At 41.1% G+C, this 24056-nt stretch overlaps 1 protein-coding gene across 1 annotated transcript in view; it reads left to right on the top strand.

The window, feature by feature from the left end:
- The window catches only part of ttn.2 (titin, tandem duplicate 2), a 160489-nt gene that overhangs the window by 111397 nt on the left and 25036 nt on the right, over positions 1 to 24056 (top strand). The window contains 17 exon segments of the mRNA XM_042764489.1: positions 11 to 313; positions 397 to 696; positions 787 to 1074; positions 1185 to 1487; positions 1885 to 2187; positions 2294 to 2599; positions 2682 to 2969; positions 3052 to 3342; positions 3434 to 3721; positions 4108 to 4695; positions 4796 to 4900; positions 5007 to 5204; positions 5324 to 5620; positions 5717 to 6304; positions 6538 to 6723; positions 6726 to 6839; positions 6936 to 24038. Of these exon segments, the coding sequence (XP_042620423.1) occupies positions 11 to 313; positions 397 to 696; positions 787 to 1074; positions 1185 to 1487; positions 1885 to 2187; positions 2294 to 2599; positions 2682 to 2969; positions 3052 to 3342; positions 3434 to 3721; positions 4108 to 4695; positions 4796 to 4900; positions 5007 to 5204; positions 5324 to 5620; positions 5717 to 6304; positions 6538 to 6723; positions 6726 to 6839; positions 6936 to 24038 (21849 nt within the window).

Raw genomic sequence — 24056 nt, 5'->3', positions numbered from 1 at the left:
ACATTTTCAGATCCACCCAGTGAGCCAAGGAACTGTTGTGTAAACAAAATCAACAAGGAATCTGTTGTGATGTCATGGGAGAGACCAGTGAATGATGGTGGCAGTCCCATCACTGGATATTGCATTGAGCGCAAAGAAAGAAATAGCCTCCTGTGGGTCAAGGCAAATGAGGTCCTTGTTCGCTCAACTGAATATACATGCTCTGGCCTCATTGATGGTCTTGAGTACACATTCAGAGTGTCTGCTGTCAACAAAGCGGGACAAGGCAAACCAAGCAAGCAGACAGATTTTATCACTGCAAGAAGTCCAGTTGGTATGTGTTGGGGGAAACCTGCTGCTCTCCTTTATAAAAATTAAAATCAAAACACTACAAGTTTGATTTATATTCTTTTTCAGATCCACCTGGAAAACCCCAAGTTCTTGATGTGACCAGAAATTCTGTCTCTCTTGTCTGGAGCCGTCCAAAACATGATGGGGGAAGTAAACTCATTGGTTATGACATTGAATCTCTGAAGCTTCCAGGTGACAAATGGGTGCGTGTTAACACAAGCAGTCAAAATGTACCAAAGGAAGAGTACATTGTTCCTGGACTTGAGGAGGGAGCCCAATACAAGTTCAGAATAATTGCAAAGACAGCAATTAATGTCAGTCTGCCCTCAGAGGAATCTGATACTATCCCAGTTATTGCAGAGCATGGTAAGTCTTGCAATCTACCAATAATGTAATTATTTACTTACTGATGGACTTCATATAGTTGATTTGATGTCTCTCTTTGTATTATTTCAGTTCCACCTAGAGTTGAGATTAGTCTTGAAATGAAGAACTTAATTGTTGTCAAAGCCGGAGCAAATGTCTGCCTGGAGGCTGAAGTTTTTGGCAAACCAATGCCAAAGGTCACTTGGAAGAGAGATGGTGTTCCTTTGAAATTGGCTGAAGGTATGAAAATGACTCAGAAGGTGCATCGCTTCTGCTTGGAACTGTTCTCTGTGACAAGAAAGGAATCTGGAGAGTACACCATTATTGCTGAGAATCCAAGTGGCGCAAAGTCTGGCAACATTAAATTGAAGGTTCTAGGTAAGTTAACATTAAAAAATATGCCAAAAAAGGACTGACCATGTATTGCCCTTCAGACATTTAAGAAAGTGTATTTGTTTTGTGAGACATGCTTAATTTTGTTTCTGCAGACAAACCTGGACCTCCAGCATCAGTGAAGATAAGCCAAGTTTTTGCCGACCGGGTGAAACTGAGGTGGGAGCCACCTCTTGCCGATGGTGGTTCTGAAATCACAAATTACATTGTTGACAAACGAGAAACAAGCAGAGCTAACTGGGCGCAAGTTACCGCAAACATCAATGGTCAGATAACAGACTGTTCTGTGGAGAAACTGATTGAAGGCCATGAATATGAGTTCCGCATCAGTGCTGAGAACAAGTACGGTGTTGGAGACCCGATTGTGACTAACTCTGTGATTGCCAAAAATCCTTTCGGTAATAATTTATTCTTCCTCATGCTTTAACATATAATAGAGATTGACCTATATGTAATCATTACATATAACCTAATGCTAAAAGTTTCACACAGGTAGATTTTGGCTGCATAGAGTGGCTGTTACTTACATTACATAATAGTATATGTTAATTTGTTTGGAAAGACAACTGTTTCCTGTGAGATGAACAATAAGGTTGTTTTTTTGTGTGTGTGTGCTATTGTTTAATGACCCACCAGATGTCACTATTTATAGCTATACCTAGTAGAAAAAACTATATATAATTTAAAAATGTCAGTCCATTTATCGGTTGATCTCTTTTCATTAATATACGTATTGTTTTGAAAATGCATATTTATTAATTAAATTTGATTAAAAAAAACTTTTTCAAAATTTAGATGTCCCAGGACCATGTGAACCTCCAGTTATTACCAATATCACCAGGGATCACATGACTGTTAGTTGGAAGGCCCCTGCTGATGATGGCAAGGCCACCATTCTTGGATACATGCTTGAGAAGCGTGAAACTCAAGACCTCAATTGGGCTAAAGTGAATAGAAAACCAGTTATTGACAGGACAATTAAAGCTGGAGGCCTCACAGAGGGATCGGAGTATGAATTCAGAGTCATTGCACTCAATAAAGCTGGTCTTGGCAAACCAAGTGATCCATCAGCTGGTGTTCTTGCAGTAGACCCAGTGTGTAAGTACTAACAATACTGTATTTAATGACCATTAACAATTAAACCTGGCCAAAAAAAAGGAAAGTTGGTGCATTTAGAGGCTACATTTCTGTATTTTCATTATAGATCCTCCTGGACCACCTGCTTTTCCAAAGGTTGTCGATTCTACACATAGTTCAATCAGTTTGTCCTGGACCAAACCCGCCTATGATGGTGGATGTGAAATTCTGGGCTATCTTGTTGAGTTCAAAAGAGCAGATGCAGAAGACTGGCTGAAGTGCAATGTGCCAAAGAATCTCCAGGCAACAAAATTTAATGTTACTGGTCTTATGGATAACACTGAGTACCAGTTCCGTGTTACTGCTGTAAACAAGATTGGATTTGGAGAGCCAAGTGAAGTTCCTGGAAAACATATGGCAAAGGATATCCTAAGTAAGTATATCTCTATAACTGAATTTTGATTTCCAGTATCTGTACATTACTGTACATTATTCTCATTGTAATTTTCTCTTAGTTGCCCCTGAGGCTGAACTTGATGCAGATCTCAGAAAAGCACTAGTTTTACGTGCTGGAGTCACAATGAGAATTTATGTACCTCTGAGAGGGCGTCCAGCTCCAAAGGCAACATGGACTAAGGTCAATGCAAACTTGAAAGAAAGACAAGGTCTTATGATCAAGACAACTGAATGGGATACCTTCCTTTATTGTGAGAATATCAACAGATATGATGCTGGCAAATATGTCCTAACTCTAGAAAACAGTAGTGGTACCAAGTCATATACCATTGTTGTCAAAGTACTAGGTAAGAGTTTTTTTCTCTTTACAAATTGCCATTTGAGGTTTATTATTTACTGAATCTAACTGCAGTCTGTAAACATACACAGACACACCTGGACCCCCAGTCAATCTGATTGTTAAGGAGACCTCGAAGGATCATGCATCTATTACTTGGGATGCTCCATTAATTGATGGTGGTAGTCCCATTAAGAGCTATGTTGTTGAAAAACGTCTGGCTGAGAGAAAGGCTTGGACTTGTGTTGCTCCTGAATGTCCCAAGACATCTTTCAGGATTACTAATCTCGAAGCTGGTAAAGCTTACTGCTTCAGAGTTTCAGCTGAAAATATATATGGTATCGGTGAAGGTTGTGAAACAGCTGGACCAGTCAAAGCCTCAGGTGAGACTTCTTTGATATTTTGCAGTTTAGTTTACATTTTTAAAGTTAATCTGTTGATTATGCTAAATTCTAATATTGATGTCAATTGCAGAGCAACCTGGACCAGTTACAGATTTTAAACCTTCAGAGATCAACAAGAATTCTTGCACTCTTGGCTGGAAGAAACCAATCAGTGATGGTGGAAGCCATATTGTTGCATATGTTCTTGAGATGTGTGAAGGGGAAGACAAATGGAAGTTGCTAATGAAGTCTAAGCTTACCCAGTACACAATGACTGACCTTGAAGAAGGAAAGGAGTACTTCTTTAGAGTCAAAGCCATTAATGAAACAGCTGAAGGACCATCATCTGAGCTCTCTGTCTTGGCTAAAGATCAAATAGGTATTCAAATAGTATACCTCAGGGTTTTTTTTAATGTCAAAGACAGTGAGATCTAATGCACAGATCCAATATATTGATACACATCCAATTTTCTCCCAACTGTTTACATAAACTGTTATATAACCAACTGTGTTTATGTGAATGGTCAGACATTTTGACACATCAATTTGTGTATTTGACTGTTCAAGCACAATGGGTCATGCACTTAAATGGATGCCCACATGTGGATGCCTAATTCAGTTCTCTTACAATGTTGTGCTTCTAATAACTGAAGTGCATGTCCCACACTTTGAAAACCCCTGGTCTACCTAGTAATTGCATTTGTTTCTTAGTGGTTATGCAGTCATGTCCATTAACATATTTGTATTTTTCTTGTCTTTTTCCAGTCCTTCCAGACTGTAATCTTAAAGGTTTGCCAGACTCTACCTACGTGGCAAAGGAAGGAAGCACTGTTCGTCTTAACATCCCTATTATTGGTATCCCAGCTCCTGCAGTCACATGGAAAAAGGGCGATGTTACTTTATCAGACAGTGGAAGGATCTCAGTTGAATCGACAGCAACGAACACGGTCTTGCTGGTTCGTGATTGCAATAGAGGTGATGCTGGCAAATTCACTATTATTTTGAGAAACAGTGCCGGAACAAAGGAATCAGCTATTGACATTAAAGTTGTTGGAAAGCCTGGAATTTGCACCGGTCCCATCAAATTTGATGAAATCACAGCTGAAGCGATTACTGTAGAATGGGGTCCACCCAAGGATGATGGTGGATCAGAAGTTACCAACTATATTTTGGAGAAGAGGCATTCTACTGCCAACAAGTGGGTCACAGTTGCTTCTGCAATTCAGAAGAACTCTATGAGAGTTACAAGACTTCATGATGGAACAGAATACATTTTCAGAGTTTGTGCTGAAAATAAATATGGATTTGGAGAGTTCCTTAAATCTGATCCAGTGGTTGCTAAACATCCATTCAGTGAGTATTTAAAGAAATCCCAAATACATATTTTTATTTTATGAAATAAGAAATTTCAAAATATTTCTTCACAACAAATATACACTTTTCCCCACACCAGATGCACCAGGGGCTCCAGCACCACCTGAGGTTGTGAGCATTCGTCATGAGTCTGCTATCCTAACATGGTCTGATCCAAAAGATACTGGAGGCTCACCCATCACAGGTAAAACGTTTCTTAACTTCATTCATTTATTTTATTTTTTTGTTTTTTATATGTTTTTTTGCCGTTTGTAACAACTAAACCTTTTTACTACTAATATTGCTTATAGGATATTACGTGGAATTCAAAGATAGAAATAGCTTGATGTGGAAGAGAGCCAACAAGACACCTTTGAGAGTGAAAGAATGCAGAGTAACCAGTTTGGTTGAAGGCCTGGAATATGAATTTAGGGTCATAGCAATGAATGTGGCTGGACTTGGAAAGCCAAGCAAAACAACTGAATCACTTGTTGCTCTTGATCCAATTGGTGAGCCTAAGTGTGCTTTCTTTCAGTTTTTTTAAGATTTGTCCTTCATCAGGAAGAGATTACAAAAATATTTTTGTTGTTGTTGTTATTATTATTATTATTATTATCTCTTTCTATAGATCCACCTGGTAAACCTGATGTGATCAGTGTCACAAGAAACAGTGTAACACTAATTTGGGCTGCACCCAAGTATGATGGTGGCCACAAACTAACCGGCTATATTGTTGAGAAATTAGAGCATCCTGGAAAGACCTGGATGAAGGCCAACCATGTGAATGTCCAAAGCTGTGCATACACTGTAGCAGACCTACAGGAAGGCTGTACTTATAAATTCAGAATAAGGGCTAAAAATGCTGCTGGAGCTATCAGTGCTCCCTCAGAGACAACTGAGCCTCTTGTCTGCAAAGATGAATATGGTAAAGTTGTCCTGTATTGTCAAGTTTTAACGACTTTGCTTAACCAAACCCTCAGTAAACATTACAAAGTTTTAATCATCACCTGACTTTCTGCAGAACCACCAACTATCACAATTGACCCTGAAATGAAGGATGGAGTGACTGTGAGGGCTGGAGAAACAATTGTCATCACAGCATCAAGCATTCTTGGCAAACCACCTCCTACAGCTGTGTGGTCTAAGGGTGGAAGAGAATTCAAGACCTCAGATATTGTCCAAATTACAAGCACTCCCACATCTTCAACACTGTCAATCAAGTATGCCAGCCGAAAGAACACTGGGGAGTACACCATTACCGCAAGTAATCCATTTGGTATCAAAGAAGAAAAAGTCAAAGTGAAAATCTTGGATGTGCCTGGACCTCCAGGTCCTATTGAAGCCAGCAGTGTCTCTGCTGAAAAATGCACTTTGACATGGTTGCCACCAGAAGAAGATGGTGGCTGCACTATCAAATCATATACGTTAGAAAAGAGAGAAACCAGCCGCCTTCTCTGGACAAAGCTTGCTGAAGATGTTATGGATTGCCGCTATGTTGCCAGCAAGCTGATAAAGGGAAATGAATATATATTCCGTGTTTCAGCAGTCAATCAGTATGGTATTGGTGATGCAACACAGTCTGGACCAGTTAAAATGGTTGATAGTTTCGGTAAGTTTAGCTTCATATATTACGTCATAATAGTTTTTTATCTCTGACACACACAAACACACTCACTCACACACACACACACACACACACACACACACACACACACACACACACACACACACATATACATATATATATATATATATATATATATATATATATATATATATATATATATATATATATTTATATATAAAGATTGTTTTCTTTAACTTCACTCTTTTTATTTACAGGACCTCCTGGGCCTCCATCAAAACCAGAAATTGATAATGTCAGTAAAAATGCTGTAACAGTTTCCTGGAAGAGACCAATTGTAGATGGAGGAAGTGACATTAGAGGCTATAGTGTTGAGAGAAAAGAGAGAAAAGGAATGAGATGGGTCAGAGCTTCAAAAAAGACCATTTCTGATCTACGTTGTAAGTCTCAGGCCTGTCAGAGGGAACTGAATATGAATTCCGTGTAACTGCAGAGAATAAGGCTGGTTTTGGAGAGCCCAGTGAGCCATCACAACCTGTAATGACAAAGGATATTTCATGTGAGTTGACCAAAAAATATTTAAAAATTCCAGATATTGTTTTCTTGTCAATCCCAAATATTTTTTTTTTATCATTATCATTTTATTCTTTTTCAGATCCACCAGGACCTCCATCCAACCCACGGATTACTGACACCACCAAAACAACAGCAACATTTAACTGGGGTAGACCCTTCTATGATGGTGGACTTGATGTGACAGGATACATTGTTGAACATAAAAAGGAAGGTGATGATGACTGGGTTCAAGACACAACTACTCCATTGAGAATAACAGAATTTGTAGTTTCAAATCTACAATCAGGAGGAAAATATCACTTCAGAGTCAGAGCACTGAATTCAGAAGGACTTGGTGAACCCTCTGAAGTTGAGCAAGTTGTTGAACTGGTGGATCGAGAGGAGGCTCCTGAATTTGAACTTGATGCAGAGTTGAGAAGAACACTTGTTGTTAAGTCAGGTGCTTCAATCCGCATATTTGTGCCAATCAAGGGCAGGCCAACTCCAGAAGTAACATGGCATAAGGAAGATGTACCTCTTAAAGGCCGCGCTCACATTGACACTACTGAATCATACACTCTAGTAGTCATCCCTGAGTGTACAAGATATGATGCAGGGAAATATGTCCTAACATTGGAAAATGTTGCTGGAAAGAAGTCTGGATTTGTCAATGTTCGTGTTGTGGACACCCCAGGACCTCCAGTAAATTTGAAACCAAGTGAAATCACAAAGCATAGCATTACTTTACAATGGGAGATTCCAATCATTGATGGTGGTTCAAAGATTACAAATTATATCATTGAGAAGCGGGACGCAACACGAAAGGCTTACTCAACCGTCACAGCAAACTGGCAGAAATGCTCGTACAAGATTCCAGACTTGGAAGAGGGCGCTGAATATTACTTTAAAGTTTCTGCTGAGAATGAAAGGGGCATTGGTGAACCAGCAGAGACACCTGAACCGATAAAGGCTTCTCAGGCTCCTTCTGCACCAGATAATCTGATTGTTTCAGATGTTTCCAAGGACACAGCAACTCTTGCATGGACAAAACCAAAATATGATGGTGGTAGTCGAATCACTGGCTATGTGATAGAGGCTCAACTGAAAGATTCTGATCAGTGGACACATGTGACAACAATAAAAGCTTTAGATTACACTGCAACAGAATTGGTGGAAAATGCAGAGTATGTGTTCCGCATCTTTGCTGTAAACAGCTCAGGTAGGAGTGAACCTCGTGAAAGTCGACCAGTTGTAATCAAGGAGCAAATCACTGCTCCAGGATTTGACCTCAGAGGAATATATCAGAAGACGGTAGTAGCTAAAGCAGGTGATAATCTTAAAGTTGATATCCCTGTTCTGGGTCGTCCAAAACCACTTGTTGTATGGAAGAAAGAAGATCAGGAACTAAAACAGACACAGAGAATAAATGTTGAAAATACTGCAACTTCTACAATTCTCAACATTAATGAAATCAAGAGAAAAGATGGAGGACAGTATTCAATGACAGGAAAGAACATCTTAGGAACTGTGACTGAAATCATTACTGTTCAAGTACATGATATTCCAGGACCTCCAACTGGACCAATAAAACTGGATGAGGTTTCTTGTGACTATGTGATAATATCATGGGAAGCTCCAGAAAATGATGGAGGAGTTCCTATTAATAACTACATTGTTGAAATGCGTGAGACAACTGGCACATCCTGGGTAGAACTGGCAGCAACTGTTATCCGCACAACATTTAAAGCAGCACGCCTTACAACTGGTATTGAATATCAATTCCGTGTAAAAGCTCAGAACAGATATGGTGTTGGACCCTTCATAACATCAGCACCAGTGGTGGCTGCTTATCCATTTGATGTTCCAGGACAGCCTGGAATTCCACAAGTAGTTGCCTTCACCAAGGATTCAATGACAATCAGCTGGAATGAACCTTCTTCAGATGGAGGTAGCCCAATTTTAGGATACCACATTGAGAGGAAAGAGAAGAACAGCATACTCTGGCAGCGGATCAGCAAAGCTCTAGTTGTTGGCAATATGTTTAAATCACCAGGTCTGATTGATGGTATTGCATATGAATTCCGTGTTATTGCAGAAAATCTGGCTGGTCTTAGCAAAGCAAGCAAGCCATCTGAGATGACATATGCACTTGATCCTGTAGACCCCCCAGGTCAACCAGTGGCACTTAACATAACTAGACATGAAGTTACTCTTCAGTGGTCAAAGCCAGAGGGTGATGGTGGTTTCTCAATAACTGGATATACAGTTGAAAAAAGAGAGCTGCCTAATGGTCGCTGGCTCAAAGCCAACTTCAGCAACATTCATGAAACAAACTTTACTGTAAGTGGTCTCACGGAAGATGCTTCTTATGAATTCCGTGTATTAGCAAGGAACTCAGCTGGAGCAGTCAGCAAACCATCTAAACCTTCAGAGGTCATTATCTGCAGAGATGACATTGAAGAGCCAAAAATTGATGCTGATGCAAGTTTCAGTAGTGCTGTGGTAGTGAAAGCAGGAGATGTCTTCAAGCTAGATGCACGTGTTACAGGTCGCCCAATTCCATCCTTGGTTTGGACTAAAGATGGCAAGGAGCTTGAGGACACTGGAAAATTAGAGATCAGAACATCAGATTTCTATACTTGTTTGATTAACAAAGATTCTTTACGTAGGGATGGCGGTGCATATGCTCTAACTGCTAGCAATCCGGGAGGATTTGCCAAATTTGTCTTCAACGTTAAAGTTCTTGACAGACCTGGCCCACCTGAAGGACCACTGCATGTCACAGACATGACAACAGAGAAATGTATTCTGTCATGGCTGCCACCACTTCATGATGGAGGAGGAAAGATTGAATACTACATCATTCAGAGACGTGAAACAAGTAGACTTACATGGACAAATGTAGCTACGGATTTACAAGTAAACCGCTATAAGGTTACCAAATTGCTGAAAGGAAATGAATATATTTTCAGAGTCATGGCTGTGAACAAGTATGGAGTTGGAGAACCTCTGGAATCTGAGCCTGCTGTTGCCACTAACCCATACGTGCCTTCTGATCCTCCACAGGCACCAGAAGTATCTGCTATCACAAAAGATTCAATGGTGGTGTGTTGGGGACATCCTGAACACAATGGTGGAAGTAGTATAAATACCTACATCATTGAGAGAAGAGATAAAACTGGTCTTCGTTGGGTAAAATGCAATAAAAGAACTGTTACTGATCTGCGCTTCAAAGTGTCAGGACTAACACCTGGACATGAGTATGAATACAGAATCCTAGCCGAAAATGCTGCTGGCTTGAGTGCTCCAAGCCCTTCAAGTCCATTCTACAAAGCATGTGACACAATATTCCAACCTGGACCCCCTGGAAATCCTAGGGTTTTAGATACAACTAAGTCATCCATTACTATTGCTTGGAATAAACCAGTGTATGATGGTGGCTCAGATATCACAGGTTATATTGTTGAAACATGCCTGCCAGAGGAAGATGAATGGACAATTGTCACTCCAATGGCTGGGCTAACAGCAACATCATTCACCATAACCAACCTTATTGAAAACCAAGAATATAAGATCAATATTTCAGCTCTTAACTGTGAAGGTGTTGGAGAGCCAGCCTCTTTACCTGGTTCACCAAAAGCAGAAGACAGACTCCTTCCACCTGAAATCGAGCTTGACTCAGACCTTCGTAAAGTAGTGAACATCAGAGCATGCAGTACCTTAAGATTATTTGTGCCAATTAAAGGAAGACCTGCACCAGAAGTTAGATGGTCAAGGGAGACAGGTGAACCCCTTGATAAAGCATCAATTGAAATTACATCATCCTTCACCACATTAGTTATCGAGAATGTAAACAGATTTGATGGTGGAAAATACATGCTAACAGTGGAAAACAGTTCAGGAACTAAAACGGCGTTTGTTAATGTCCGAGTTCTTGACACTCCTGATGCACCACAGAACCTTACAATCAAAGAAATCACGAAAGATTCTGCTTCCCTCATCTGGGATCCTCCAGTCATTGATGGTGGATCAAGAATCAGGCATTATATTGTTGAAAAACGTGAATCTACACGAAAAGCATATTCCATTGTTAATACCTCTTGTCCCAAAACAAGTTGTAGAATTGGAGACTTACAAGAAGGAAGTTTGTATTTCTTCAGAATTTTGGCTGAAAATGAGTATGGTGTTGGTCTTCCAGTAGAGACCACGGAAGCTATAAAAATCTCTGAGAGACCTCTGCCTCCTGGAAAAGTGTCTCTAAAAGAAGTAACTGGTAACAGTGTAACACTTTCTTGGGAGAAGCCGGACCATGATGGAGGAAGCAGAATCACGGGTTATATTGTTGAAATGCAAGGGAAAAACAGTGAAAAATGGACACAAGTAATGACTGTTAAAGTAACAGAGGCAGTTGTTGTTGGTCTAACACAAGGTGAAGAATACTCCTTCCGTATTTCAGCAACTAATGAAAAGGGAACCAGTGATCCACGTCCACTTAGTGTCCCTGTGGTTGCTATGGATGTTGTAATTGCTCCTGCCTTCAAACTTTTGTTCAGCACATTCAGTGTTCTGGCAGGAGATGATCTGAAAATTGATGTGCCTTATGTTGCTCAGCCCAAGGCAACAGTTACCTGGCAAAAAGATGGTATTGCTCTGAAAGAGACAACAAGAGTAAATTCTGAAGTAGCAGAGAGACACCTTTACCTTGTGATAAAAGAGGCAACACGGGATGACGTGGGCAAATATACTATTAAACTGACAAACTTAGCTGGTGAAGCTACAGCAGACATCAATGTTATTGTACTTGATAAACCTGGACCACCAACTGGCCCAATCAAAATAGAGGAGGTAACTGCAGACAGTGTCACATTGTCATGGCAGCCTCCAGAGTACGAGGGAGGCTGTAGCATTAATAACTATATTGTGGAAAAACGAGACACATCCACCACCAACTGGCAGATTGTATCTGCAACAGTGGCAAGAACAACAACTAAAGCTGCAAGATTGAAGACTGGATGTGAATATCAATTTAGGATTGCTGCTGAAAATAGATATGGAAAGAGTTCAGTTCTTTTGTCTGAGCCTGTTGTTGCACAATATCCCTTTGAGGTTCCAAATTCACCAGGAACTCCAGCTGTTCAATCTGCTACTAAAGAAAGCATGGTTATTGTGTGGAACAAACCCACTAGTGATGGTGGAAGCAAGATTTTGGGATATCACATTGAGAGTAAGGAAAGAAACAGCTTGTTGTGGGTAAAGCAAAACAAAACACTCATTCCAGACACAAGATTCAAGATAGGTGGCCTTGAAGAAGGCATTGAATATGAATTTAGAGTTTATGCTGAGAATATAGTTGGTCTAAGCAAAGCAAGCAAAGTATCAGAAATCCAGGTGGCTAGAGATCCTTGTGACCCTCCAGGCAAACCTGAAGCAGTGATTGTCACCAGAAACTCTGTAACACTCAGGTGGACACCACCACAGTTTGATGGCGGCAGCAAGATTACAGGATATGTCATTGAGAAAAAAGAATTGCCCAATGGCCGCTGGATGAAAGCTTCTTTTACGAATATCATTGAGACTGAATTTGTTGTCAGTGGCTTGGTAGAGGAGCAGCAGTATGAATTCCGTGTCATTGCAAAAAATGCTGCAGGTGTGTCTAGTGCTCCATCAGACAGTACTGGTGCAATCACAGCCAAAGATGAAGTTGATCCACCCCAAATTGATTTGGATGCCAAATATTCTCAAACTATTGTTGTTAATGCTGGAGAATCCTTCAAAGTAGATGCAAGAATACTTGGTAAACCTATTCCTTCAGTTCACTGGATAAAAGCTGGTGAAGAACTTACAAATACTGCAAGACTTGAGATAAAGAATACTGACTTCACAACTACTCTTAGTGTGAAGGAGGCTATCCGTGTTGATGGAGGCCAGTATACCTTGCTATTAAAAAATGTTGGTGGAGAGAAATCAGTAGTTGTCAATGTCAAGGTTCTGGACAGACCTGGGCCTCCAGATGGCCCAATTTCAATCTATGGGGTTACCAGTGAAAAGTGCTCCATTGCCTGGAAAACTCCATTGCACGATGGAGGTGCGGAGGTGTCTCATTACATTGTGGAAAGGAGAGAGACCAGCCGATTAGTTTGGACTGTTGTGGAATCTAAAGTACAAACCCTCAATCTTAAAATTACAAAACTCCTTCCTGGAAATGAATATATTTTCAGAGTAATTCCTGTAAATAAATATGGAATTGGTGAGCCTTTGGAATCTGATCCAGTGATTGCAGCAAATCCATTTGTCCCACCTGATGCACCAAGTAATGTTGAAGTGTCAAATATAACAAAGGATTCCATGGTTATCACATGGGAAAGACCCACTAATGATGGCGGCAATGCAATAGCAGGATATATTGTTGAAAAGAGAGACAAAGAAGGCGTTAGGTGGGCAAGATGCAACAAACGTGTAGTGAGTGAACTGCGTTTTAGAGTAACAGGACTTCTTGAAAACCGAAGTTATGAATTCCGTGTGTCTGCTGAGAATGCAGCTGGAGTTGGTAAACCAAGTCCACCCACAGTGTACTTCAAGGCAGTGGATCAAGTCTTCAAGCCTGGTCCACCAAACAACCCTAAGGTAATTGATGTCTCAAGAGCATCTGTTGTCCTGCATTGGGGAAAGCCAATTTATGATGGTGGCTGTGAAATTCAGAGTTATATTGTTGAGGCATGTGAAGTCACTTCCGAAGAATGGATGATGTGTACACCACCCTCCGGAATAACAGAGACAAGATTTGAGGTTAAGAAACTGCTTGAAAAGCATGAGTACAAATTTAGAATCTGTGCCATAAATAAGGTTGGTGTGGGAGAAACTGCTGATGTCCCAGGATCCATTATCTTAGAGGATAAACTTGAGGCACCAGATATTGATCTTGATGCTGACCTAAGAAAGATGATTACTGTCAGGGCTGGAGGCTCTCTCAGATTGTTTGTTCCTATTCGTGGACGGCCAACTCCTGAAGTCAAGTGGGGAAAGGCTGAAGGTGAAATCAACGAGGCAGCTCAAATTGATATTACAAGCAGTTTCACTTCACTCATAATTGAAAATGTTAATAGATTTGACAGTGGAAAATACAATTTAACTCTGGAAAATGCCAGTGGAACAAAATCTGCATTTATTAGTGTCAGAGTATTAGATACTCCTGATGCACCTGCAAACTTCCGTGTGAAGGAAATAACAAAGAATTCAGTCACTCTTACCTGGGAGCCACCTTTGCTAGATGGTGGAGCTAAAATTAAAAATTACATTGTTGAAAAACGAGAGAGTACAAGAAAGGTATACTCTGCTGTTGTTACCTGCAACAAGATGACATGGAAAATTGAACCACTTCAAGAGGGAAGCAACTTTTTCTTCAGGGTTCTTGCTGAAAATGAACATGGAATTGGATTGCCTGCAGAGACTCTCGAACCAGTAAAAATCTCAGAGGTACCACAACCCCCTGGTAAAGTTTCTGTAGTGGATGTTACAAGGAAGAGTGTTTCCCTCAAATGGGAAAAACCAGAGCATGATGGAGGCAGCAGAATTACTCATTACGAAGTTGAAATGCAAGCAAAAGATCAAGATAAATGGTCTCTTTGTGCTCAAGTAAAATCCCTCGACACTGTTATAACTAATTTAGTCCAAGGTGGGGAGTACAATTTCAGAGTCATTGCCGTCAATGACAAAGGAAAGAGTGATCCCAGACTCTTGGCAAATCCTGTTGTTGCAAAGGACCTTGCTATTCAGCCCACAGTAAGAACAAAACTAAGTACCTACAATGTACAAGTTGGGCAAGATTTGAAAATTGAAGCACGAATTTCTGGTCATCCAAAACCAACTATTACATGGACCAAAGATGGTTCAGTTCTGAAACAGACCACAAGAGTAAATGTTGCTGACACTGCACATCATACCACTCTTACCATCAAAGATGCAACAAGAGAAGATGGTGGTATGTATAACATTGCTGTGGCTAATGTACTTGGACAAGCAGAAGCCACTGTTGAAATAATCATACTTGAAAAGCCTGGCCCGCCAACAGGCCCAGTCAGGATTGACGAAGTGAGTGCAGAGAGCATTACACTATCTTGGGACCCACCAACATACACTGGAGGCTGCCAGATTTCAAATTATGTTGTCCAAAAGAGAGACACCACCACCACTAACTGGGTGGTTGTTTCTGCCACAGTAGCAAGAACCACACTTAAAGTTAGTAATTTAAAAACTGGAGCTGAATACCAGTTTAGAATATTTGCTGAGAATAGGTACGGTAAAAGCTATGGCATTGACTCAGATCCGGTTCTCGCCCAGTATCCTTTCAAGGAGCCTGGGCCTCCAGGAACTCCATTTGTGTCTGCATTCACAAAAGAATCCATGGTTGTTGAATGGCACAAGCCAGTCTCAGATGGTGGAAGTGCTATTCTAGGATATCATCTAGAGAGAAAAGAGAAAAATAGCATCCTTTGGACAAAGATCAATAAAATACTCATTCAAGACACCAGATTTAAAACATCTCCATTGGAAGAGGGCATTGAATATGAATTCAGAGTATATGCTGAAAACATAGTTGGAATTGGAAACTGCAGCAAAATTTCTGAGGGTTGTGTGGCACGTGACCCATGTGACCCACCAGGCACCCCTGTGCCAGTGATTGTGACAAGACACTCAGTGAAACTTAGATGGACACCACCAGAATATGATGGAGGCAGCCTTGTCACTGGATATGTTGTGGAGAAACGAGACCTGCCAGAGGGTCGTTGGATGAAAGCTAGTTTTGCAAATATTCTTGAAACTGAATTTACAGTCACAGGCCTGATAGAAGACTGCAAATATGATTTCAGAGTTATTGCCAGAAATGGAGCAGGATCGGTTAGTAGACCCTCTATGAGCACAGGCTCAATTACAGCTAAGGATGAAGTTGAACCACCAACCTATGAGGTTGCCTCAGAGTATAGCCAAATTTTGACTGTGAATGCCGGAGACACATTTACCCTGGAAGCATCCATATTAGGAAAGCCAGTTCCAACAATGCAGTGGTTTAAGGGTGATGTGGAAGTTGAAAATTCAGCAAGAGCTGAAATCAAGAACACTGACTTCAAAGCAATTCTTGTTGTCAAAGATGCCATTCGAATTGATGGAGGACAGTACACATTGCACCTCACTAATGTGGCTGGAACAAAGTCTGTTTCCTTCAGTGTAAGAGTCCTTGACAGACCTGGACCCCCTGAAGGTCCTTTTACTGTCTCTGGAGTAACATGTGAGAAGTGTTCATTGTCATGGCTGCCTCCAAAACATGATGGTGGCAGTAGCATTTCTTATTATATTATACAGAAGAGAGAAACAAGTCGCCTTGCTTGGACTGTAGTTTCAGGTGATTGTGGAGCAACCATGTTTAAAGTTACTAAACTTTTAAAAGGAAATGAATACATATTCCGTGTCATGGCTGTCAACAAGTATGGAGTTGGTGAACCACTTGAATCTGCACCAGTGATTATGAGAAATCCTTTTGTTCCACCTGGGCCACCTAAAGAAATAGAAGTAACAAATATTGCAAGGGACTCTATGACAGTATGCTGGACTCGTCCTGAGACTGATGGTGGAAGTGAAATTGTTGGTTATATTGTAGAGAAGAGAGACAGAGCTGGAGTGCGGTGGACAAAATGTAACAAACGCAGAGTCACAGACTTACGTTTCCGAGTCACAGGCTTGACAGAGGATCATGAATATGAATTTAGGTTAACTGCAGAAAATGCTGCTGGAGTTGGACAGCCAAGTCCTCCAACTGTTTATTACAAAGCCTGTGATCCAACATTTAAGCCTGGCCCACCAACTAATGCACACCTTGTTGACACTACAAAGAATTCAGTCACAATTGCATGGAGTAGACCAATATATGATGGTGGTTTAGACATCCAAGGCTATGTTGTTGAGATATGTAAAGCTGATGAAGAAGAATGGACCACATGTACTCCACCCTCTGGATTAAATGATACTAAATTTACAATAACTAAACTTACTGAACACCAAGAATACAAAGTTCACATATGTGCTTTTAATAAACTGGGTGTTGGTGAGCCAGTGTCTATCCAAGGAACTGTCAAACCAGTGGATAAGTTGGATGCCCCTGAAATTGAGCTTGACTCGGAATTGAGGAAAGGTATTGTTGTACATGCTGGAGGGTCTATGAGAATCAACATACCATTCAAAGGACGCCCCATTCCTGAGATAAACTGGACCAAGGATGAGGGAGATTTACCAGATAAAGCCCAAATAGAAAAGGGAGCAGATTACACTCAGTTATCACTTGATATATGTGACAGAAATGATGCTGGTAAATATACTCTGACTTTGGAAAATAATGCTGGCACTAAATCAGCCTTTGTGTCAGTAAAAGTACTCGATACACCTGGTGCTCCACAGAATCTTGTTGTGAAAGATGTAACAAGAAACTACACCACCCTCGTTTGGGAACCACCACTTATAGATGGTGGTTCAAAAATCAAAAATTATATCATTGACAAGAGAGAATCGAATAGACAAGGATTTGTAAACATTACTACCAAGTGCTCCAAGACCAGCTTCCGAGTTGGTGATTTGACAGAAGGTGGTATTTATTACTTCAGAGTCATGGCAGAAAATGAATTTGGAATTGGTCTTCCTGTAGAAACAGAAGAATCTGTGAAGACAGCAGATCCTCCTTTATCTGTCGGCAAGGTAACATTGACTGATGTGACAAAAACCACAGCATCACTTTCCTGGGATAAACCAGATCATGATGGTGGTAGTAGAATCTTGGGTTATTATATTGAAATGCAGCCAAAAGGATCAGAGGAATGGACAGTTGCTACAGTCACCAAAACATGTGAGGGTACAGTGACAGGACTTAGTTCAGGACAAGAGTACCTCTTCAGAGTTTTAGCTTACAACGATAAGGGAAAAAGTGATCCAAGGCCATTGGCTGCTCCTGTCGTAGCCAAAGATGTTACTATTGAACCAAGCTTCAAACTACTTTTCAACACCTACAGCGTTCAAGCTGGTGAAGATCTCAAAGTGGAAATACCATTTAAAGGGCGTCCAACTCCAAAGATTGCATGGATGAAAGATGGACAAGCACTGAAAGAGACAACCAGATTAAATGTCTCAAGCACTGTAACTTCAACAGTTCTTAAAATTAAAGATGCAAATAGAGAGGACTCTGGCAAGTACACGGTTACAGCTACAAATAATATAGGTACGGTCACAGAAGAGGTTGGCATAATCATTCTTGACAAACCAGGCCCACCAGTTGGACCGGTTAAAATTGATGAAGTAAGTGCCACCTATGCTACCATCTCCTGGGAGCCACCAGTATACACAGGCGGTTGTCAGATAAACAACTACATAGTGGAAAAACGTGATACAACCACTACTAACTGGCAAATTGTTTCAGCGACCATTGCTCGTACCACAATAAAAGTCACAAAGCTGAAGACTGGTTCTGAATATCAGTTTAGAGTGTTTGCTGAGAACAGATATGGAAAGAGCACATCATTAGATTCAGTGCCAGTTGTGGTCAGTTATCCTTTTACTGAGCCTGCAGCTCCTGGTGCACCATTTGTTTCATCAGTGACAAAAGACCACATGACAATTGAATGGAAACCCCCCAGCAATAATGGAGGTAGCCCTATTATTGGGTATCACCTTGAGCGTAAAGAAAAGAACAGCATCTTATGGACCAAACTTAACAAGCTTCTTATCACTGACACTCGATTCAAAACAAATGGTCTGGAGGAGGGAATTGAATATGAATATAGAGTGTTTGCTGAAAATATGGCAGGAATCAGTCCATCAAGCAAAGTCTCAGAAAGTGTTGTTGCACGTGATCCCTGTGATTCCCCTGGAACTCCTGAAGCCATTGTTATCACAAGAAACCTAGTAACTCTTCAGTGGGAAAAACCACAGTATGATGGTGGCAGTGCTATTACAGGATACATTATTGAAAGGAAGAAGCTGCCTGAAGGTCGTTGGATGAAGGCCAGCTTCACAAATATTATACAAACACAATTTACAATAACTGGATTGGAAGAAGAGCAAAGATATGAATTTAGAGTAATTGCCAAAAATGCAGCTGGTAATTTAAGTGTACCCTCTGAAAGCACTGGACCAATTACTGCTCAGGATGAGATTGAAGCTCCATCTGTCTCCATGGATTCAAAATTTAAAGATGTTATCATTGTAAAGGCTGGTGAGTCTTTTACGATTGATGCCGACATTGCTGGAAAACCTCTTCCTGATATTATGTGGATTAAGGATGGAAAAGAAATTGATAGTGCCACACCCAGAATGGAGATTAAATCCACAATCACACGAACAGTTTTGACTGTTAAGGACTGCATTAGAGTAGATGGTGGTCATTTCCTCTTAAGTCTCAGTAATGTTGGTGGAACCAAACAGGTACCCATTACTGTCAAAGTTCTTGATAGACCTGGTCCACCTGATGGCCCTCTGAAGGTAACTGGTGTCACAGCAGAAAAATGTTATTTGCACTGGAGCCACCCATCACATGATGGTGGAGCTGGTATTTCTCATTACATTATTGAAAAGAGAGAAACTAGCAGACTGTCTTGGACAGTAGTGGAACCTAAAATTCAAGCAATTAGTTACAAAGTCACTAAACTACTGCCTGGTAATGAGTATATATTCAGAGTCATGGCAGTGAACAAGTATGGTATTGGTGAACCACTTGAATCTGAACCTGTCCTTGCAAAGAATCCTTTCAACAAACCTGGACCACCTTCAACTCCAGAAGCAAGTGCAATCACCAGAGACTCAATAGTCCTTACATGGGAACGGCCAGAGGACGATGGCGGATCACAAATTGATGGTTATGTTCTTGAGAAACGTGATAAAGAGGGTATAAGATGGACAAAGTGTAACAAGAAGAGACTGAATGACTTGAGATTCAGAGCCACTGGGCTTACAGAGGGACACTTCTATGAATTCAGAGTATCTGCTGAAAATGCTGCTGGTGTGGGCACACCAAGTGAACCATCTCAATATTACAAAGCTTGTGATGCAACTTATCCACCTGGTCCTCCTAATAATCCTAAAATAACAGATAGCTCAAGCACAACTGTTTCCTTGGCATGGAGTAGACCAATTTATGATGGTGGAGCACCAGTCTCAGGATACATTGTTGAGGCAAAGGAAGTTAGTGAAGATGAATGGACTGTGTGCACTCCACCAACCGGTGTGCAAACAACTCACTTCACCGTCAAAAAATTAAAGGAAAATGCAGAATACAACTTCCGTATTTGTGCACTTAATATTGAGGGGGCTGGAGAGCATGTTGATGTTCCAGGATCTGTAATTGCTGCTGAAAAACTTGAAGCTCCTGAGATAGAACTTGATGCAGATCTTAGGAAATGTGTGACTGTGCGTGCCAGTGCAACACTTCGGTTATTTGTCACCATAAGGGGAAGGCCCGAGCCAGAGGTTAAGTGGACAAAGGCAGATGGTACCTTACCAGAGCGTGCTCAAATTGAAGTAACAGGCTCTTACACTGTGCTTGTTATTGACAATGTTAACCGATTTGATACTGGCAAATATGTTGTGACCCTTGAAAATAATAGTGGCACAAAATCTTCATTTATTAATGTCAAGGTACTTGACTCTCCAAGTGCTCCATTGAACTTTGAAATTAAGGATGTAAAGAGAGATTCTGTCCAGCTACAGTGGGAGCCTCCACAAATTGATGGTGGAGCCAAGATCACCCATTACATTGTGGAAAAGCGTGAATCTAAAAGGCTGGCATTTACAACTGTGACAAACAGCTGTGTCAGAAATTCATTCAAGGTTGATGATCTCCAGGAAGGAGGTCTTTACCACTTCCGTGTATTGGCTGTGAATGAACTTGGTGTTGGTTTGCCTGCAGAGACCATAGAGGCTGTCAAAGTTTCCCAAGCACCCTTACCACCTGGTAAAATTAAAGTTGTTGATGTAACTCGCCACACTGTTACTCTAGCATGGGAAAAGCCAGATCATGATGGTGGCAGCAAAATCACAGGCTACACAGTGGAAATGAATACTAAGGGATCAGATAAATGGACTGTATGTGCTACAGTAAAGGCACTGGAAACCACAATTGAAGGACTTACAACAGGAGAGGAATACAGCTTCAGAATTACAGCAATTAATGACAAAGGAAAGAGTGATCCTAAACCCCTGGGAGCATCTGTTGTGGCACGAGATATTACTATTGAACCCATTATTGATTTGCTGTTTAATACCTACAGTGTAAAGGCTGGAGATGATCTCAAAATAGATGTTCCTTTCAGAGGCAGACCTCCTCCAGAGGTTACATGGAAAAAGGATAGTCACTCATTGAAGCAAACAACCAGAGTTAATGTTTTGACATCAAAAACATCATCAAAGATTGTCATCAAGGATGCAACAAGAGAGGATGCTGGAAAATATGAAATTATTTTAACCAATTCGATTGGCATTAAATCAGCAGAAATATCTGTTATTGTTCTTGATAAACCAGGTCCACCAGGTGCAATCAAGGTTGAGGAAATAAGTGCTGATTTTATTTCACTATCATGGGACCCTCCAATTTATGATGGTGGGTGTCAAATTAATAATTATGTGGTCGAGAAGAGAGATATGACCACTACAGCATGGCAAATTGTTTCAGCAACAGTTGCAAGAACATCAATCAAAGTAACTCGTTTGACACAAGGAACAGAATATCAGTTCCGTGTTGCTGCTGAGAATCGTTATGGAAAAAGCCATGCAGTTGACTCGTCCCCAGTTGTTGCACAGTACCCCTTCTCACCTCCAGGCCCTCCAACCAGTCTTCGCATTGCTCAAGCCACTAAATCAGGAATGCTAGTTACCTGGAACAGACCAGCAAGTGATGGTGGCAGTCCCATCTTTGGATATCACTTGGAATGCAAAGATCAGAGCAGCATTCTCTGGACAAAGATGAACAGAGGACCTATTACAGAAACTCAGTTCAAGGTAACTGGTTTGGAAGAAGGCCTGTTGTATCAGTACAGAGTATATGCTGAGAATATAGCTGGCATTGGACCTTGCACAAAGGCATGTGATCCTGTTTCTGCCCGAGATCCATGTGCACCTCCAGGTCAGCCAGTAGTTATGAACATCACAAGAACATCTGTTTCTCTCTCCTGGGCAATACCTGAGTTTGATGGTGGAGCTAAGGTGACTGGCTACATTGTTGAACGCAGGGAACTTCCAGATGGACGATGGTTAAAGTGTAATTTCACCAATCTTCAAGAAACATTCTTTGATGTGACTGGCCTGATTGAAGATCAACGATATGATTTCCATATAATTGCTAAGAATGCAGCTGGCTTACTCAGTGAACCATCAGAGGGTACAGGACCTGTGACTGTAAAAGATGATGTTGATCCACCACGAATCACAATTGAGGACAAGCTAAGACAACTGGTTATAGTGAAAGCTGGAGACATGCTGAGAATTGATGCTGAAATATCAGGACGTCCAATTCCTGTGATTTCATGGGCAAAGGATGGAAAAGAAATTGAAGCCAAGGCCAGATTTGAGATTTCTTCAACACTCACTAGTACAACACTAATTGTGAGAGATGCCATTAGACGAGACTCTGGACAGTATGTTCTAACATTGCAAAATGTTGCAGGCACCAGATCTTTAGCAGTAAACTGTAAGGTCCTGGACAGGCCTGGCCCATCAGCTGGACCGTTGGAAGTAACTGGTCTGACTGCAGAGAAATGTACATTGACCTGGGGGCCACCTCAAGAAAATGGGGGTGCTGAAATTCAGCACTACATAGTTGAGAAACGTGAAACAAGCCGGCTTGCCTGGACTCTGGTCTATGCAGATATGAAAGCCACAACATGTAAAGTAACAAAACTGCTCAAAGGCAATGAGTATATATTTAGAGTTCGGGGAGTTAATAAGTATGGAACCGGTGAAGCTCTGGAGAGTGATCCTGTTAAAGCAATGGATCCATTTACAATCCCTGCTGCACCAACAAATGTTGAAGTCACCAGTGTTACAAGTGAAGCAATGACAGTTTGCTGGGAAAGACCTGTCTCTGATGGAGGCAGTAGTATTGCTGGCTATGTAATTGAGAAACGTGAGAAATCTGGTCTTCGCTGGGTACGTGTCAACAAAAAGCCTGTGTATGACTTAAGAGTGAAAGCTTCCAATCTCCGTGAAGGATGTGAGTATGAATACAGAGTATTTGCAGAGAATGCTGCTGGTTTGAGTGCACCAAGTGTGCCTTGCCCACTGACAAAGGCAGAGGATCCATTGTTCCTACCATCACCTCCAGCTAAACCGAAAATAATTGATTCTTCTAAAACATCAATAACTTTGTCTTGGAACAAGCCATTATTTGATGGTGGCTCTCCAGTTACAGGATATATGGTGGAATATAGGAATACCACTGATGATGACTGGACACTTGGTGTCAGTAACACTAAGAGCACAGAGTTCACTGTGGTGGGACTCACTTCAGGAGCAGAGTATGTCTTTGTAGTCAGATCAATTAACAAGATTGGTCCAAGTGAGCCAAGCCCCGAAACTGATCCACAGATAGCAAAGGACAGAGAAGATGAGCCAATTTTCCTAATCAGTAATGAAATGAGGAAGACACTGATTGTCAAAGATGGCAGCTCATTTACACTTAGAGTCCCATTCAAGGGAAAGCCTGTTCCACATGTAATGTGGAACAAACCAGATGTTGATCTGAGAGTGAGGGCTGCTATTGACACAACTGATAACTGCACATCTGTCACAATTGAGCAAGCTACAAGAGATGACTCAGGGAAGTACACTGTAACCCTCCAAAATGTTGCTGGAACTTCTACACTGACATTGAGTGTAAAGGTCCTAGATTCTCCAGGCCCACCAGCCCACATAGAAATAAAGGAAGTCACCAAGACCTCTGCAACTATTACATGGGATACTCCTGAGAATGAGGGTGGTGCTCCAGTTAAGAACTACCTTGTTGATCTCCGTGAGGCAACTAAAATGGGCTGGACCAGAATTACAGACAGTTGTCCAAGGTTGACTTATAAAGTTAATGATCTTCAAGAAGGGGGTGTTTATTATTTCAGAGTTACCGGTGAAAATGAGTATGGTATAGGAGTCCCACTTGAGACCAAAGAAGGAACAAAGATTACAGGTAAAATAACATTTTGTT

This window comes from Cyprinus carpio, chromosome A9 (assembly GCF_018340385.1).
Source record: "Cyprinus carpio isolate SPL01 chromosome A9, ASM1834038v1, whole genome shotgun sequence".
Lineage (NCBI taxonomy): Eukaryota > Metazoa > Chordata > Actinopteri > Cypriniformes > Cyprinidae > Cyprinus > Cyprinus carpio.
This window is presented reverse-complemented; position numbering and strand designations above follow the sequence as displayed.